The 17,050-nt window shown below is 39.9% G+C and overlaps 1 protein-coding gene across 1 annotated transcript; it reads left to right on the top strand.

Annotated features, from left to right (window-relative positions):
* The first annotated feature begins 911 nt into the window (after window positions 1–911).
* On the top strand, window positions 912–16,741 carry API5 (apoptosis inhibitor 5). The gene is made up of 14 exons (XM_083837250.1): window positions 912–1,125; window positions 4,535–4,696; window positions 5,256–5,349; window positions 6,329–6,394; window positions 6,725–6,876; window positions 8,188–8,394; window positions 8,940–9,044; window positions 9,688–9,777; window positions 10,370–10,551; window positions 10,769–10,862; window positions 12,257–12,313; window positions 13,258–13,334; window positions 13,728–13,864; window positions 14,614–16,741. The coding sequence occupies exons 1-14, from the start codon at window positions 1,057–1,059 to the stop codon at window positions 14,691–14,693; spliced, it is 1,572 nt and encodes a 523-aa protein (XP_083693376.1). The 5' UTR covers window positions 912–1,056; the 3' UTR covers window positions 14,694–16,741.
* Window positions 16,742–17,050: the final 309 nt, after the last annotated feature.

Below are 17,050 nucleotides of genomic sequence, written 5' to 3'. Positions count from 1 at the left end.
CAAAATGGCGGCAAAACACTGAGAGAGGAAAATGGCTGCCCAGCTGGCAGCAGGTGCAGAGACTGATGCCCATGGCCTGGAGGGGCTGGCTGGGGACACAGGGCATCCCTGGGGCTGCAGCTAGGCACCTGAGGGCCGGGGACAGCCTGAAGGGAGCTCCCAGGAAGATAAAATGGGAAACTGAGGGGCAGCTTATCTATGGAGAAAGTGAAAAATAGTCTGGGAAAGAGGGAAGTGGCTGCAAAGGTGGGAACTGATGTGAGAAATCTTTTTTTTTTTCTTTACAAAAAATAAAGGAAACCAAGAAACATCATTATCTGTTGGCTCTCTCAGCAGGAAGACCAAAATTAACAGCACCTACAGGATGCCAGAGTGGTGGTGCCATACACCCTCTTAGGTCTGCATGATACAAATGGGTCTGATTTCTACCCAGAATGGATTTCTCTCTCAGAGAAGCTTCCCATGCCACAAGTCCCCCAGTCATTTGCTTTCCTTCCTCCTCAAGCAGGCTGAAGCTTTGCTGGAGCCCCACGAGGCTGCACACCCACAACACCCACCACCTTCGCAGGGTGCTGCAACCTGCTGCCACAGCACCCCGGGCCCAACCTGGGACACCGAGTCTCCTTTGTGTCACTCCCAGACCCTTGCCAGTCGCTCTTTCCCTGAGACCAGTTTCTTAATTATGCCCCTTTGGGGTCTAATCAAGCGCTCTTGACGCCCCCTTCTGGAGTCGGTGTGATATGTTGGGCACCGCCGATTTTATGAACATACGCATGTATATTTTATGACTGTATACAAAACGTCCTCGTTCAAGCCGAGCTCCCCCCAGCCGGTTTTATTTTATTTTATTTTATTTTATTTTATTTTATTATTTCGTTTTATTACGCCGGTCCTGCAGGGGGCGCCGCGCGGCCCCCGCCACCGCGGCCGCTCTGCGCCTCCCTCCTCGCTGGTGCTGACGGCGGCGGCCTGCGCGGAGCGGCGGCGGCGGCCTCGGTGTCAGCGGCGGCCTCGGTGTCAGCGGCGGCTGTGCCCCTTCCCCGTGCCCGCCGCGCCATGCCCACCGTCGAGGAGCTCTACCGCAACTACGGCATCCTGGCCGACGCCACCGAGACGGCGGGGCAGGTGCGGCGGGGATGCGGCCTGCAGGGCCTCGCCGGGCCTGGGGCTCGAGTGGCGCCGCGGGCCGGGCCGGGCCGGGCAGGGCCGGGGGCTGCCCGCCTGCAGGGCCTCGGCACGGCTTGCGGGGGCGGCCCTGCGGGGTGGGGACGGGCAGGTGGCGGCGGGGTGGCCGCAGGGTGCTGCTCGCCGGGGCGGCGAGCTCGGCCCGCCGGGGTCCGGCCTTGCGGGGGAGCGGGGGCCGTGCGGGGCTGGGGCGGCGGCGATTCCGCTAAAGGGCTCCTGAAGGAACTAAACTGGGGGGGGAAGGTGAAGGCGTTACCGGGTGGTAGCTCCTCGCAGCCTTGTTTTCACTTAAGAATGGTTCTCACCACCGAAGGAGACTGGTAAAATCCTAGCAAGAGCTGCGGCTCAGCGCCACCGATATTGAATTCACCAAACACGGGGATGCCTTAGTATATTAACAATTCCAAAATATTTTCCTTAATTAAAACTAATTTTTTAATTGCATGAGGCGCTCATGCTATTTAATGGTTATCCAAAAAAGTAGTAGAAGTGTTTTTTTATCATTACGTTTTTGTCATAATGTACATAGGTAGGGAAGGAGTTTGGGTTTTGTTTTTTTTTTTATCTAGCAGTGGATTGTCGACCACATACTAGTACACAAGGTTATGTGGACAGTTCTTTAAGAAAACAAATAATAAGGCTTTGTTGTTGGTTGGTTGCTTTTAAAGTTAGTTTAGTCTTAATTCAGGTCTGCTCACTTTGTGTGACTTTCCCCCAACACTGCAGGCAGTCCAACAAAAACAGCAGCTTAGAGGCAACCAAAAAATTGAACTAAAATGCTGAGATCTGTGGGGAGAGATGCAGAATAAAATAGGTGCTGTTAGCGTGCTCTTTTACAAATGTGTAGTCCCTCATCATTTTCATGAGTATGGGTAACTCTCATAAGATAGGAATAGGAGTGTGAGATAGATGAGCTCCAGGAGAGCTGAGAATGCTGCTCGTGGCAGGGATCAATGCCAGGTGTCTCCGAACCTCTCAGGGTAAGAGCAGGGCAAGTTTAGAATGATGGTTCCTGGTGTGCTCTCCTGGCTTTTATTTCTTTACAGCTTACGGGCTTCCAGAGTCAGGGAGAGACCCCTTGCGTTCATGCTAGATTGTTCTTCAGCAAACTTCTCTGGCACTTCTTTTATCTGGTTATATTTCTGGCATATGAATGTTCTGTGCCAAAATGTTCTGTTATTTCATTAACCTTTGTGAAGAAATTACCTTCTTTGAACTTGTCATTTCGTAATCTTATTTGATGTCTAATTTTTGCATTTTGAGAAGCCATGAGTAATTGTTCCTTATTCGTTGATTTTATCCCACTTACGATTTTATTATCTTTTAATATCCTTATAAATGTGATTTCTCACTGTAAAAAATCATAGTCACGTTGCCTCAGAAAGGAAACTTTGAACATGAGAAGGGCAAGGGGACAACTGGAACTATGACATTAAGTGGAATAATTTAAAACACCAGAAATACTCAGCTCCTAAAAGTGTTTTGGTTGAGAAAAGAACAAAGGTAGGATGAGTATACCTCAATGGCAGAATGAAGGTGACGTCAAAAAAAAAAAAAAAAACTACCAGGAAGTGGTTTAGAATAATGAGGAAGACATACTTTATAACACCTTGTTAAACTTGTCATGGGGTGTTATAGAGTATAAATCAGTCAAAGAGCTGATCTAGAGTAATAAATGGATGAGAGGTCAATTTTTAGTTATTAAAAATAAGGGTCTGGACTCTGGGCTTAGGACATTCATATGTTACAGATTGGGAGGAAATGTGCAAAAAATAAAGGATCGCTCATTTTCTGCACTTGCCTACTTTTCTTCTTGACCATTCATTGCTGCTAAGTATAAGGTAAAACAAACTTCTGCCTGAACTGTGTCTTAGGAACAATGAGTGTGCAGTAATATGAATTAATGGAACACAGGGTACTCCAGGCTACTCAATTTCAGTTGCTGTTTGGACACTTTTTAAGTACGTATTAGGTTTAAGTAATTTGTTCCCCAAAAGGTCATTCTTAATGTGCAGCCTCAGAACCAGTAGCCATGACAATATGTATTTCATTGCTAGTTTGTGCTGGCGCATTCCTGCCCATGCTGTTGAGCGTGCCGTGAAGGCACGGCTACAGAGCAAACTGGATGCGGGTGTGGATGAGCTGAAAACCAACCATTTTTATCCTCAATTATTTTTCTTCCAGATCAGTGCCCCAATCCAGTTCAGAACTGGCTCCACAGATAGGTGCCAGAATGGTGTAGGGAGTGTTTCAGCAGCACTGGTACTGAACATTACAATGCAGCTTACTGTAAAGGGAATTAGTGCAGCATACTGCTTTGTAAATCAGTGTCTTCACTTGCTGTGAGTGAACTTTTATGTGGAATGGGGGTGCGATACATGTGGCTCTGGGAAATTTGGTGCAAATAAAGGAAAGCATCCTGTGTTGTTGATGCTTCTGTTCCAGTTGGGACACATTGTCTAAAACATTTCTTTCACAACGATGAGGAAAATTAATGGTAGAATGTTCTGATTTCTGCCAGCATCCTAACAACACTGACTTTTATTTCTAGTGGGAGGTATCCCTACCTATGGCAGGGGGGTAGAACTAGATGATCTTTAAGGTTCCTTCTAATCCAAACCACTCTGTGATTCTATGAAGCACATCTGTAACCACAACAAATATTGAATTTATTCAGAAGTCTCAAGTCCTGCACGCACAAAATCAGAAATGCCTGTGCATTTCTAGTTGGAGCTGCTAGAGATTTTTCTACTCTTTTGCTGAAGTGTTTATTTCTGCAATTCAACTGGAGATTCATTTTTTGTTGTTTACTTATTTATTGCATCCAGTTTCGGTTAACAGATGTGTTAAGAACTCCCTTACCTCAATTCAAGTCAACTGCTCAAACATGCCAAAGATGCTTTAGAGCAGTATGTGTTAAAAATCACTCATGATTTGTTCCAGTACGCTTGCTGGGAGAGGTAGCCTTTGCTTAAGAAACAATAAAAGAGCAGACAGAAGGCAAAAACTCCTTGAAAAAATGCCTAAGCTCAGTGAAGAAGGTGATCGTGTAATTCCTTTAGTCTACACTAATCTAATCACAAGTGGTGTGCAAGAGCTGTTAGCCCTAACAGTTTGAACAGTAAGCACTTGAACAGATAGAGAAACCGAATAACAGTACAGTCAGTCGAGGCGAATTTTACTAGATTAATGAGAGAAATTGCTCTGAGAGAAATATATTTCTTTGTATAAAACTTGTATAATATAGTTCACTTAAACAGACGCAGTAAACGGGAGAGAAAAAAAATTTCTTTGTCTTGAGATTACCCCAAGATTTTTCTATTTGTGTGTTCTGTTTTTCCTCTTTTAGCATAAGGATGCTTACCAGGCGATCTTGGATGGTGTGAAAGGAGGTGCCAAGGAAAAGAGACTTGCAGCCCAGTTCATTCCTAAGTTCTTCAAGCATTTTCCTGAATTAGCTGACTCAGCTATCAATGCCCAGTTGGACCTCTGTGAGGATGAAGATGTTTCTGTAAGAATAAGGACTGGAACCTTGTAGAGAGTTGATATGTTGATTTATATTTTGCTATTCCTTTTTTTGTTGTTGTTGTTTGCTTTTTAGTTTTGTTTTGTTTTTCCTTAACCTGTGTCTTTGGAGAGGGAGAGGAAGGTTGGTCTTTGGAAGACTGAAAGATACAAGACTGTTAGTGTATTCCTGCAATAGAAAAATCTACTGTGTGATGGTATGGGAAGATAAATCCGTTTTCATTTGACTTTGCACCCCCATCATTGATCAATGGACTATCTCTGCAGGGAAAAAAAAAGCTGAGATATGGTTTCTTTGAATATCTTACATTTTTCCTTTCAAAGCACTTCATGGTAACGGATTCTAATAAATCTTGCTAGAGACAAGAAAATTTCATTTGCACCTGAAAATCATAGGGTTGTTAAAAAAATGTGGTCTTTCTCTGTTTTTGTTGTTGGTGGTTTGTTTGTTTGTTTTTGTCAAACTTCATATGGCAGTTGAATTGCCTGATTTTTTTGTAATCATTTTTTCATTTTTCTTTTCATGCTACTGACAATTTCAACAGATCCGGCGCCAGGCAATTAAGGAATTGCCTCAGTTTGCCACCGGAGATAATCTTCCCCGGGTAGCAGACATACTGACCCAGCTTCTACAGTCAGGTAGGAGACATCGGTAGTGTCTTGGCTGATCTACTTGTGCACGCCTAGAAATGTATGCAGTTTTGTTCTGTAAAACATTTTTTGTTGATTCATTAGTTTGTTACAAAGCTGCCTGTCCCAGTGGATTTCATGTCCTGCTTCTGTTCTTTCTCTCCTCTTTTATGTTTGCTGTCCAATTATGCTACTAGTTTCGCTAATTAATCGAATCTAAATTGAAAATCTTTTTTTTATATCTCAGACTTTTATTTTCATTCAAGTTGCCTAAAAGCGTTTGTAGACAAAAAAAATACGCAGTTGTAGTCTACAGGAAACTGCCTTCCAACTGAGAGCTATTGGATTTCTAATTCAGGAACCTTAAAAAAAAAAAAGGCATTTTCTTTGATGCAGTACATTTTTTGTACAAAATACTTAGTTCAGAATTTAATATACAGTATGTATTTTTTATATTTCAGTATGCTTTTGAAGTGCTAAATATTACATGTTCCAAATTATATTAAAAATGCATGCTTACGTCTCTACAGATTTGCTCCTCAGAAGAAACATAGTTTTTAGGAACATGTACATTTCTCCATTTAGTTCAAGGAGAATTGTTTCTTCCATCTAGGAATTCTGTAGATTAAAAAGAAGTTAACTGATTTACTTTAATCTAGTAAAAGTGAGCTTGTTTATTCAACTGTTCCTTACAATGACCAAACAAATGGAATTAAAACTTTGCTTTAGGTTTTCAGTCCTATCAAGTTTGTAATATTGAAGCTATGGGGGCAAGAGGAGGAAGATGAAATGACAGATAGGTTTTTCTTTGGCTTCCAGCTTTCGTAATCGTGGGTTTCTACTTCCTCAGTCTAATAGTAGTTTGAGCACAAGTTATGTTGTTAATAACGCTGAAGATAGAATTCTTCTTGTATGATACCAGAAATCTTTCTGGTTTTCTATGTTTGCCTTTCAAGGATATGTATGTGAGTTTTTTTTTTCTCTTCAGATGATTCTGCAGAATTCAATTTGGTCAACAATGCATTGCTCAGTATCTTTAAGATGGATGCTAAAGGTAAAGGACACATTTTTCTTTCAATGTCTTTTATTAATACTTCCCAGTCTCATGGGATGAGAGCAGGACCCAAATTTGTATCTTAGTACAATGCAAAAGTTAGAGACGTACTCATTGGTTTGTTTTGCAAATGATACTGAAATTCTCAACAGTTGTGGATCTGAATTATGCGGACCAATAAAAGACTGCAGTTTCTTAGGTCAAAAGACGTGAAAATTATCTTAAAATGTTTCATGGAGTCTTACAGTAGGAAATTGCTTTCTAATGTGTTGAAGGCTCAGCTCCTAACTTTTAAAATAATTTGTGTTACCTGATTTGTTCTCTGTTCAGGGACGTTGGGAGGCTTATTCAGTCAAATTCTTCAGGGGGAGGATATTGTGAGAGAGAGGGCTATCAAGTTCCTCTCTACAAAACTGAAAACCCTGCCTGAGGAGGTGTTGACAAAGGAGGTCGAAGAGTTCATATTATCCGAATCAAAGAAGGTGAGTGTCTTATTTTACTATAAACTTAAGTATTATTAAACAATCTTTTATCACTGGTGATATTTTGGAGGTCTGTTTGTTTAAAATCACACATAGGGTTGAGCATTGTATAAATTACAATTGTCTAGTTTTCCTGTTCTGCTACAGTTCAAAGTTTGAAATGTTTTTTGTGGGGACAATAAAATAATACTAGATTTTTCTCATTTTGTAAAAGCCACTTTTATTAGAATCATAGAATCATGCACACTGGAAAGATGAGTCATTTCTGTGAATCCTGCTTAGTTAATTCAGATCAGATTTCTCAGTGCTTTGTCCAGCTGGGTGTTGAACATCTCTAAGGATGGAGATTTTCCAACCTTCTTGGGCAATTAATACTAATGTTCAATTGTCCCTGAAGTGAAATTTTTTTTATCCAGTTAGAGCCTCCCATTTCAGTTCTGTACCGTTGTCTTTTTCTCTCCCCATGCACCTCAGTAAAGAGCCTGGTTTGTAGTCTTGGTCATGTTCTCTGAAGTATTGGAATATTGCTGTCAGGTACCTCATCTCCCCATCACAACTTTTTCCCTGTAGGCTGAAAAAGCCCAGTTCCCTTCAGTTCTCCTTATAGGTCGTGTGCTCCAGACACTGATATCTTCATGGCTGAAATTCCGAAGCTTATCAACAACTTCCTCATGGCAGAAGACCCACGACTAGGTGTAGTGTTCTCGGTTTGGTCTAATGAGAGCCTAGTGAAGGAGAATCCTCAATCTGCTTGATTCCCTCAATCTATTGGCTGTGGCTTTGTCACGGTCCAGGACAGTGTTCATCAGCCTCCAGTCCCCAGGATGCTCAGGGCCTTTGCAGCCGGGCAGTTCCACAGACAGCCCGTTCCCTGCAGGTGCAGATGCAGGGAAGTTGGTTCATCCCACATGCGGGACTTGGCATTTGTCCTTTTTGGATTTCATGAGATTCCAGTGCATTCCCTAAGCTGAAAAAATGCAGAAAGTATTAAGACAGTCAGTCAAGTAGATACTCATTTAAGATTTATTCTGCTTGAAACATACAATTTTGTTAGATAAGAAAATTTGTCCTAAGGTTACTGTTGAAGAAAAATGTTATCTATGCACGATGTGATGGCAGTTATTTAATTTGGAGATGTGTACAATCATACTGGATGTTTTCCTGAGTTCCTTTAACCTTTTGTTTTTAAATAACTAGGAGATAATTTAAATATTACACAACCGCACACTTTATCTTTTCAAATCAAGTAGGTTTGACTTGGAGGTTTGCAAATTACCACAATGGAATTATGTTTTCTGGTGTTTTGCTAAGGTGCTGGAAGATGTGACAGGCGAGGAATTTGTTCTGTTCATGAAAATACTGTCTGGATTGAAAAGCTTACAGACAGTAAGTGGGAGGCAGCAACTAGTGGAGCTGGTAGCCGAACAAGCTGACCTGGAGCAAACATTCAATCCCTCTGACCCAGACTGCGTGGACAGACTTCTACAGTGTACTCGGCAGGCAGTGCCGCTCTTCTCAGTATGTATTTATTTGTTTTGTGTGAGGAATATTGTGGAAAGTTAATAGCTGTAGCTCCTCTCTCTTCAGTGTTCTGAATGTTTATGTTACAGTGACAGTGTACCAGTACTTCTCCACCTTTACCTTTTAATGTATTAGATTGTTAGAAAGCACCCTTTACGCCTGTGAATACAAAGAGCTTTTGTGTATTCTCTTGTCTTCAACATCTTCTTTCAAATTTAAGACGTCATAGTTAATTATGACAAGATTCTCACACTAGGTTCATGTATGTATGTTTGAGTAATACAAGTCCAGTGCCAGGCAATTGCAGCATGTAAAGGTCTATTTTCAGGTTTTAGGCAATCTTTTCAGCCCCCGTTGCAGACTGCCTCTGAGCTTAAGCTACCTGGCAGGGTCTCTGCATTTCAGAGTTAAAGAGAAGTTTAATAAAGCCTTAAGGTATAGCTGCGTGGTGGGCATTTACGAGGTTGGGAGAGTAATGGGGGAAGAACATTTAACTCACTCAAACTCAGAGCAGCCTGAATAAAGCGTGGTGTTTTTTGCAGAAGAACGTTCATTCCACAAAATTTGTTACTTACTTCTGTGAGCACGTGCTTCCGAACCTCGGTTCTTTGACTACTCCGGTGGAGGGTGTTGATATCCAGTTAGAGGTAAGCGAAGGTTACAGTCCTTTTCAATCCTAAGAAATACGCATCTGTACTGGAGGAGAACCAGCTACACTAGAAAAAGATGTTTGCTGTATTGAGGCATGACTGAGCATTGCCTTTTAAAGCATGCGTCGTTTGTCCCAGGCTTTTGAGACACAGCTAGAATAAGTAGAGCAGTGTAATCATCTTTATATTACCGTCAATTTTTTTTAAGCATGTAGCATTTACTGAAATGATTGTTGCATGGCTTGTGCTAATTTAGTCTCCTAAGGGAGTGGTTTAATGTCTGCAATTTTGGTTACGTTAATCATTGCTGCAGCTGCGGTTCGATCTTTGTGAGTCTCACTGCGAAGGTGAGCTATGCTGCAGGCATGAGTTGTCAAGGTTTTTGTTCGCTTGTTGATTAATGGTGCTTGTTGGGATTAGACAGCGACACCCATGTTTCCGGGGTTTAATCATGTCTGGAGACGTGGAGAACAGACTAGGCATGTTCTTCCTTGTATTCTTTCCTGAGGATTAGGGTTTTTTAATAGCTGACCTCTTCTATGCCAGCCGTAATGATATAATAATCTCTTTTTAGTTTGGAAGTTAAGCCTCCATACATATCTTTTAACACATTAAAAAAAACAGCTATCCTTATGTCTAGGTTTTGAAGCTTCTTGCGGAAATGAGTTCATTTTGTGGAGACATGGAAAAGCTTGAATCAAACTTGAAGAAGTTGTTTGATAAATTACTGGTAAGACTAATTCAATTTTACTTAGGTAAAAGACTAAAATGAACATCAAAACAAGTTATTTTTATCCGTTAATCTATTTATCCTTTTTTGAATGTGGCTGTATCACAAATAGTGTTGTCCATGATTCGAGGAAAAACATAATTTGCAATTCAGAGCCCTTCTAGATATAGAGGAAGGTATGCTGTTAGCTGCATAATGGTTTTTGTTCAGTATGCTTGTGGTTTTGTTACTTTTTAAATTCTAAACCGATGAGACTCATGCTGGATTGCATCAAACACTGTACCTGTGCTGCTCATCATAAGCAAAGGCAGCACTCTTTCAGAAGCACTGGTGCAGTCCTTTGTTGCTTTCTGTGGTAGCAGCACTACCGTATTTCCTCCTAGTCAGGGGGTGTGAAGTGGCGTGAGTGTAGGCAAACCACCTGCACCAGGATTTTGTGCAGCACCTGATCCTGTTAGTACAAGGATGGGGAATACTGGGAATACTTCTTGAATTGTCGGCAGGAATAAAGCCAGCAGTATGTACACTGCAGGAGAACCGCCAGTCCATGTAAGGGTGCCTCATCTATTTGTTTCTTCTTTCTGTTCATTAGGAGTATATGCCACTTCCTCCAGAGGAAGCAGAGAACGGGGAAAATGCTAGCAATGAAGAGCCCAAGTTGCAGTTCAGTTATGTGGAGTGTCTGCTGTATAGCTTCCATCAGTTAGGTCGTAAACTTCCAGACTTCCTCACAGCCAAGTTGAATGCAGAGAAATTGAAAGACTTTAAAATCAGGTAATTGTCTAGGGGTGGGTGTTTGAGTTCTGTTAGGAAGTATGAATTTATGAATTATTAGTGTCTGGATGGTACAGAAGCACAAATCAGATTGGTAGAAGACTCTTCTCACCATTTTTCTTCAAGGGAAGAAAAAAAGATTACAACTTTCTTTGGTTATGCTTTTTTTTCTTAATAGGAATATATGCAAATAACATCTTGTTCTTAAACTTTTTAGGCTACAGTATTTTGCTCGAGGGTTGCAGGTGTATATTCGACAGCTTCGTCTAGCGCTCCAAGGAAAAACAGGAGAGGCCTTGAAAACAGAGGAGGTAAGTATTGTGTAAGAATTCTGATTTTCTGATTGAGCCTACAGAAGTAACCGTTGGTGCAAATTAACAGGCTAACATCTGTTGTAAGCATGCAAACAGATTAAGGGAATAATACTTTAACATCATTACCATTTTCCATTTAAACATACTTAAGTTGTCGATATTTTGGACGACTGATAAGAACTCAGCTTGTGCACTAGTATTACTTCAAAGATGTGTTTTTTATTTTTCTGCATGTACGCTTATAGTTAATTACTAAAATTCAGTTAACATTAATACCAAACTCCTGAACTTTGTGTTTCTGGATGCTGTCAGATCTGAAGTAAGAGATTACGGGTTATCATTCAGAGAAGCTGAAAACGTTGCTAGGTATTGGGGACTGTGATTAAAAACTTGACACCTCATCCCCTTCAACTTGGGGTGAGTTCTGCAGATTGGTTAGGTTCCAGATCATCAGGAAGGCTTTGAATAATACTGAAGCTCTATTAAGGCTGCGGTTGAGATAATGATTGAGTATCTGGTTGGATTATTCCTTACACTGAACAGTCAGAGCTTTCCTGAGCATTACTCTTGCTATTTTTTAAAGTGGTTCATAATGATGTAACTGCAGCCTGATAGCAGAAGTATGCACTTGTTATTCCTGATTTCATGCAGCAGTCTTTTAAATTTCTAAGCAGGAAAGTTGCAGTGTTAGTTGTAGATTTCTGAACAAGCGTTGAGCTGGAAGTAACACAGTTAAGTGTTAGTGCCTGTGGGTATTGACACTGTTGTGTTGCTGGACAGTGCCTTGTGTGTTGAAAATACCAAAAAGTGAGTTTGCCTACAGAAAAATGTGTTTGAACTGCTAGTATTAAACTGTGTTTAAATTGCACTCTTGTTTGTCCATTGTTCTATAGACCTGAGTGGATGTCAGATCAGTGTGTGTTGTGGCCCCATCACTGGTGATGTCATTGTCAGTGTGCCACTTCTGGAGGAGGGAGTGAGGAAAACTTCATGTGCAGCTGCGTCATAACTGATGCTGAGTTCTGCAAGCTAAAAAGATCTGTTAGTTTTTGGTAATTTTGTTAAGCCACTCTGCACAACCATATGTATTTCACTTAGCTGTGCTCTGTGTTTTGCTTTGAAGGAGGAAGTTTTATATGTTGGGAAAAATTGAGAGTGGAACGTTACAAGCCACTAGCTAGTATAGAACTGCTGGAAGCCTAAAAAACAGTTGTCACGTATTCTTGGAAGTGTGCACACCTTTCACTATTGCTACGGTAGTTCACTGAATAGCAGTCAGTTTAATGTTATAACTTCATGAAATGCAGTTGATATAATTTAAAGTAATAGAATAGAAGGTATTCAGTAGTGGTGTTCTTGTATTTTTAATTTATTTTTATTTTTTTTTACAGAACAAGATCAAAGTGGTTGCTTTGAAAATAACCAATAACATCAATGTTTTAATCAAGGTAAGTATTAACATGATGGAGTAAATTCACACAGTAGAGAAACCTACAGAGAAAAAAGGAATAGATTTGAATCAACTTGTATTAATAAATTAGTCTTTGTTATTCAGCTCAGGATGCTGTCTGCTTCACCGTACCTGAAGCAGAAATGGACATGCTGTTTAAGCAAACTTCTGAGCCTTTGCTGCTGTTGGTAGAGGGTGTCAAGGCCCTTCTTAGCATCAGCAGTTAGGAGCCGGAGCAGAAAACCTTGCTTTAGGGGTCTCTGGATTCTGGCTGAGTTGTCTTTCCCTTTTATTTCCCTTTTCTGCCATGGTAGGGAGACGCAAGTTCAAAGAGGTATAAGCAGATGGAAGGAGGAGGCAAAGCAAGCCTCCTATACAGAGCTCTTTTCTCCAAAGAGTTTAGGAGAGATGGGCTGTAGAAAGCCATTTCTGTGCATAGCCCCTGAAACCTTCTGATTTCTTCTAGCCACCCTTTAAGAACTCCACTGATTTCCCTAGGTGGCCTGTATTGCTTCGTTTCTCATCTCCTATCTTCAATATGGGACCATAAACTAAATATTGCCTATGCTTTCGAGAAGCCTTTTTTATTTTTAACTACGTTAGCTGGGATATCAGATGTATAGCCATCGTAGTTCATTAAAAGATGTTTTACATGCAGAGGTAGAGAAAGACTGTGTAGTTGCAGTATAAGTAATTGCAATTACTATTCTGGTAACATAAATTTCATTTGAATTTCCTACTAAAGTATATGGAACTAAGACAGCAAGGTAAGACAGTTAGCTACTGTTGCCTTCTTACTGTGCCATAGGAGTTAAAAGGTTTTGGTTTTAAAATTGTTGGAAGATAAGTGCTATTCTGGAGCCTCTACAGATACCTAAAATTTTGGAGTACAGTTGACATGGGTTTAACTGTAAAATAAACTGTCCAATTTTGTCTCCACAGGATCTCTTCCACATTCCTCCTTCTTACAAAAGTACAGTCACACTGTCCTGGAAACCAGTACAGAAGGCAGATGCAAGGTAAGAGGTTTTTCATGAAAAATACAATATTTATATATATAAATATATAGATAAAATGAAAAAAGGTGTGTTAACTTTTGCTGTTCGCAAGATAAATATCTCAAGCTGCGTATGGATAACGTATACGGTGCATGAGCTAAAAGTTTCACAACCAAAAATAACACCCATCCTGAAAGGAATTAAGGCTGTGGTATGATATCTTACTCTTGCTTTAGGGATGCAATAGACTGAATCGACTGGAGATTAGTTTACTTCCTATTCTGAAGTATTATTCAGGGCATCTTCATTAGCTGTCGCTCGTTTACAACTGTTGGTCTTTGAGGCTGAACAGCTACTGTTGCTGTACTTGTTGCCACAGGGGTGAAATGATCTGTTTTTGTTTTCTTCCATCAGTCAAAAAAGAACAAGTGAAGATACAACCTCAAGTTCACCTCCAAAGAAAGCTTCGGCAGGACCAAAAAGGGATGCCAGGCAGATATATAATCCTCCCAGTGGAAAATACAGTAGCAACCTGGGTAGTTTTTCTTACGGTAAGTTAAGCAGCTTGGAAAAACTTTTTCTAGTCAGAGTTGTTCCCATGGTTCTATTTGTAGATTAATATGACCTGTATTTTAAGGCTGTACGTGAAGAAAAATCATGGACGGGGAATGAGAGAGTTTGATAATACTTTCAAACAAATCCCAAGAAACTTTAACAAAATGTTTTGTGCTTTTTTCACTCTGATCAAATTTGTTTTTGACAAAGAGAAACAAAAATTTTCCACAGTATACAAATAGTTCGTGTGGTATCCAGCTATGCTTAAGATCCTCAATTTGTATATAGTGAGATACCAGCCCAACGAAGAAACTTAAGTACGCTGATGTAACTTAAGGATAGGAAACGACAGACTGACGAAGTTGTGGTTTGCCATCATTTTTATAAAATCACTAGGAGTGAGTCAGGCAAATGTGAAGATCAATGTGGTGTTATTGGACAGAAGGATGAGCTACTGAAGTTATTTACAGCTCAATTTTCAATTCTGTGAAGACGGATTTGTTCAAAAGTGCTTCTGAAATAATAGGACAGCCCTGTATCCTAGTATACAGGAAGACTGCGTTTAGCTTAGAGAGGCTAGCTCTGTTGACATTGTTTTACGTTAAGTAGGGTCTGTTGCCCATCAGGGTGCAACTCTGAGATCTTGTAATAAGCAAGATTAACCTCAGAGACTTAAGTCAGCCTGCAGTTATTACTGTTTAATTTTGATCAGCATGCATGAACAAAGTTTTAATTTCTGTTTCAGAGCAAAGAGGTGGTTTCCGGGGTGGACGAGGAAGAGGCTGGGGAGGACGTGGCAATCGTAGTCGAGGAAGAATCTACTGAGTAGACCGTTGTATCTTCCCCAGCCCCAATGGGCTAACGTAAAAGTACTACTCAGCAAAAGATTGCTTGGAATATTGTTTCCTTCAAGGACTGCCTTCCACTAGGACTGACTTAAATGTTCTTTATACCTTTGTATGTATGATCTACTTTTCTAACGGACTACAACTTGTCCATAGTGAAACTACAGCTGTATTTTTGGATGCTTACAGTCAGCAGTTTTGGGTTCTTATTTTTGAAGTGTCTTCAGGATTTATTCAAAATTGGAAAAGAGCATAGATGTCTTATCAAAAGCTACATCTTAATTGTTTGTATATTAACCTAAAAATCAGCTACTGCATAACAAACTACGTAATTGAGTTCATGTATTAAGTAATGGACAGGAAAGGCATGATTACAGAGATACATGTCAGATAAGCTTAGCAGCTGAAGTAATCCTTTCCTCATCTGTAACCATATTTTGCAATATGTGGAGAAGAGTACTATTGTTAAATTTGATTTTATTTACTTATTATAATGGACTTGACTGAGAGACATGCTGGTTTTCTGAAGTTTGCAGCATGATTGGAAATCTATTTTGCTTGTAGCATGAAGCAGTCCTTTTCCTTAGAGATGTGGAGAATGTGGTGTTTTTTTTGTTTTGCACATCTTACTCTTCTCCGTGCATTGTAATGCAAAAGTGGTGTTTTGCAAAGGAACTTTTAATGTTGAATATGAATATGTGCATATACTTATGCCATGAAATTACAGTAAATGAACAGGAAAAAAAATAATAAATGAGTAGAATTATTTCAGGAATGGATAGAGATTGATGCAGTGATTAAGCTTCATAGACTGGAGCTGGACTGTAGCAGTACCTGGCTCTTTTCTGTGTTTTGCCGATTTCTGGGTTAGTTGGCACTCAAGGATTGTTTTTCAGTTTTGTTTTGTCTTTTTACCAATACAGTTGCATTTAAAAATATATAAATAAAATTGTATTTTGGGTAACATTGAAAAATTCCAGCATGTAGTTAAATTTAAGTGGAAAAATTAACAATTCCATGCTATTTTTTTTCATAGCAACTTGGGATTCTTATTTACTGGTATACACCCAGAAAATACAATGTAAGAGCACAATGCTTTTTTTTTATTCTCACCACTTAAAATTTTTACTTCTCAGGTCACTCAACATTGTAAAGGGGTTAGCTGGTAGTAAAAAGAAGTTGGGGCAGAGGAAGACAATTTTTAAAAAGTGTTCCAGGGCGTGTTGATGTAAAATAGCTTAGGCTTTAGAAGGATGAAGAATTTTCTGATTCTCCTTTTTTTTCCTGCAGCCATTTGATATCCACACACAAATGCCTGAAAGTGATGTTCTGCCACCTAGTTCCATTTGTATTTGCTTGTAAATCTGATTCAGGTGTCTTCATTAACATTGACATTTATCACTGCAGTCAAAAGGACAGAATACCAAAACTGTGTCGAAGTTAGAGAAGTTGTTGACTAAATTTGAAGTCTGTTTTGGCTCAACTCTGGAGCAGTAGGCAGCAAACTTTGGACATTCCAGGACATATGAGCTTACTTTGTTTCTGATTACATGCCAGCTGCTGAACTCAGATTTGTCACTAAAACCAACAAACTTGGCAGAGAGTTTTCAAGTACAAATTCAAGAGATCAAAGTGTCCCTCTGAAAACAGGCAATGGATAGGTAATAGGCTTCCACTGAAGAAGAAGAAGAAAAAAAAAAAGACATTTTGCACTTGTTGCTATAATTTGTGTTTTGAGGGGATTTAAGAATGTTATCGCAAAGCCTAAGCGTAGCTTGTGTTTAGACTAATAACCAGGTACTAGCAGCTTGTTCTTTCACTGAGTTTTGAGTGAGTTTCCTTTACAGGATTCCTGTTTTTCAGAGGTGATGTGCAAAGTTCTTGTAGTTTCAGAAGTAGTTAGAAATTTCTTCCCTAGTTTCATATTTAATTTTAATGCAGTGAGTTCTTGTGGAGACACCTGTTTACCATCTTGTTGAATTGTAAATGTTCCCTTACGCTTTTGGAATAAATTCATTTTGTAATTTTGTTTGGCTCATTGTTTCACAGTTACTCTACAACGTGTTGTGGTGGCTTAGTAAAAGGGTACTGTGGTACCTTTTGTTTTAGTGACTTACTCCTTAGATTGCTATAGATGTATTGAGCTGTTTACCACCAAGAAATACTTACCAACACTGTGTTAGCTGTTTCAATTTCTGAATAATTCAACTTAAATGCAAAATTATGGACAGTAATTTAAATATTCAGAAGTTGCATGTCTAATAGACTTATTATATTTTATTTGGGAATGTATCATGTGAAAAGGAGACATTGTCTTATTCTATCTCCTAGATGTTG

The sequence above is a fragment of the Anser anser genome (genome assembly GCF_964211835.1).
Source record: "Anser anser genome assembly, chromosome: 5".
Classification (NCBI taxonomy): Eukaryota; Metazoa; Chordata; class Aves; order Anseriformes; family Anatidae; genus Anser; species Anser anser.
The sequence above is the reverse complement of the archived record's forward strand: the minus strand, read 5'-3'. Positions and strand labels throughout refer to the sequence as shown.

Coding starts and splice junctions, on each gene's coding strand:
- API5 (XM_083837250.1), top strand. CDS start 1,057: ATGCCCACCGTCGAGGAGCTCTACCGCAACTACGGCATCCTGGCCGAC. Junction 5,350..6,328: donor GACCCAGCTTCTACAGTCAG/GTAGGAGACATC, acceptor TTTTCTCTTCAG/ATGATTCTGCAGAATTCAAT. Junction 13,335..13,727: donor GTACAGAAGGCAGATGCAAG/GTAAGAGGTTTT, acceptor TTCTTCCATCAG/TCAAAAAAGAACAAGTGAAG.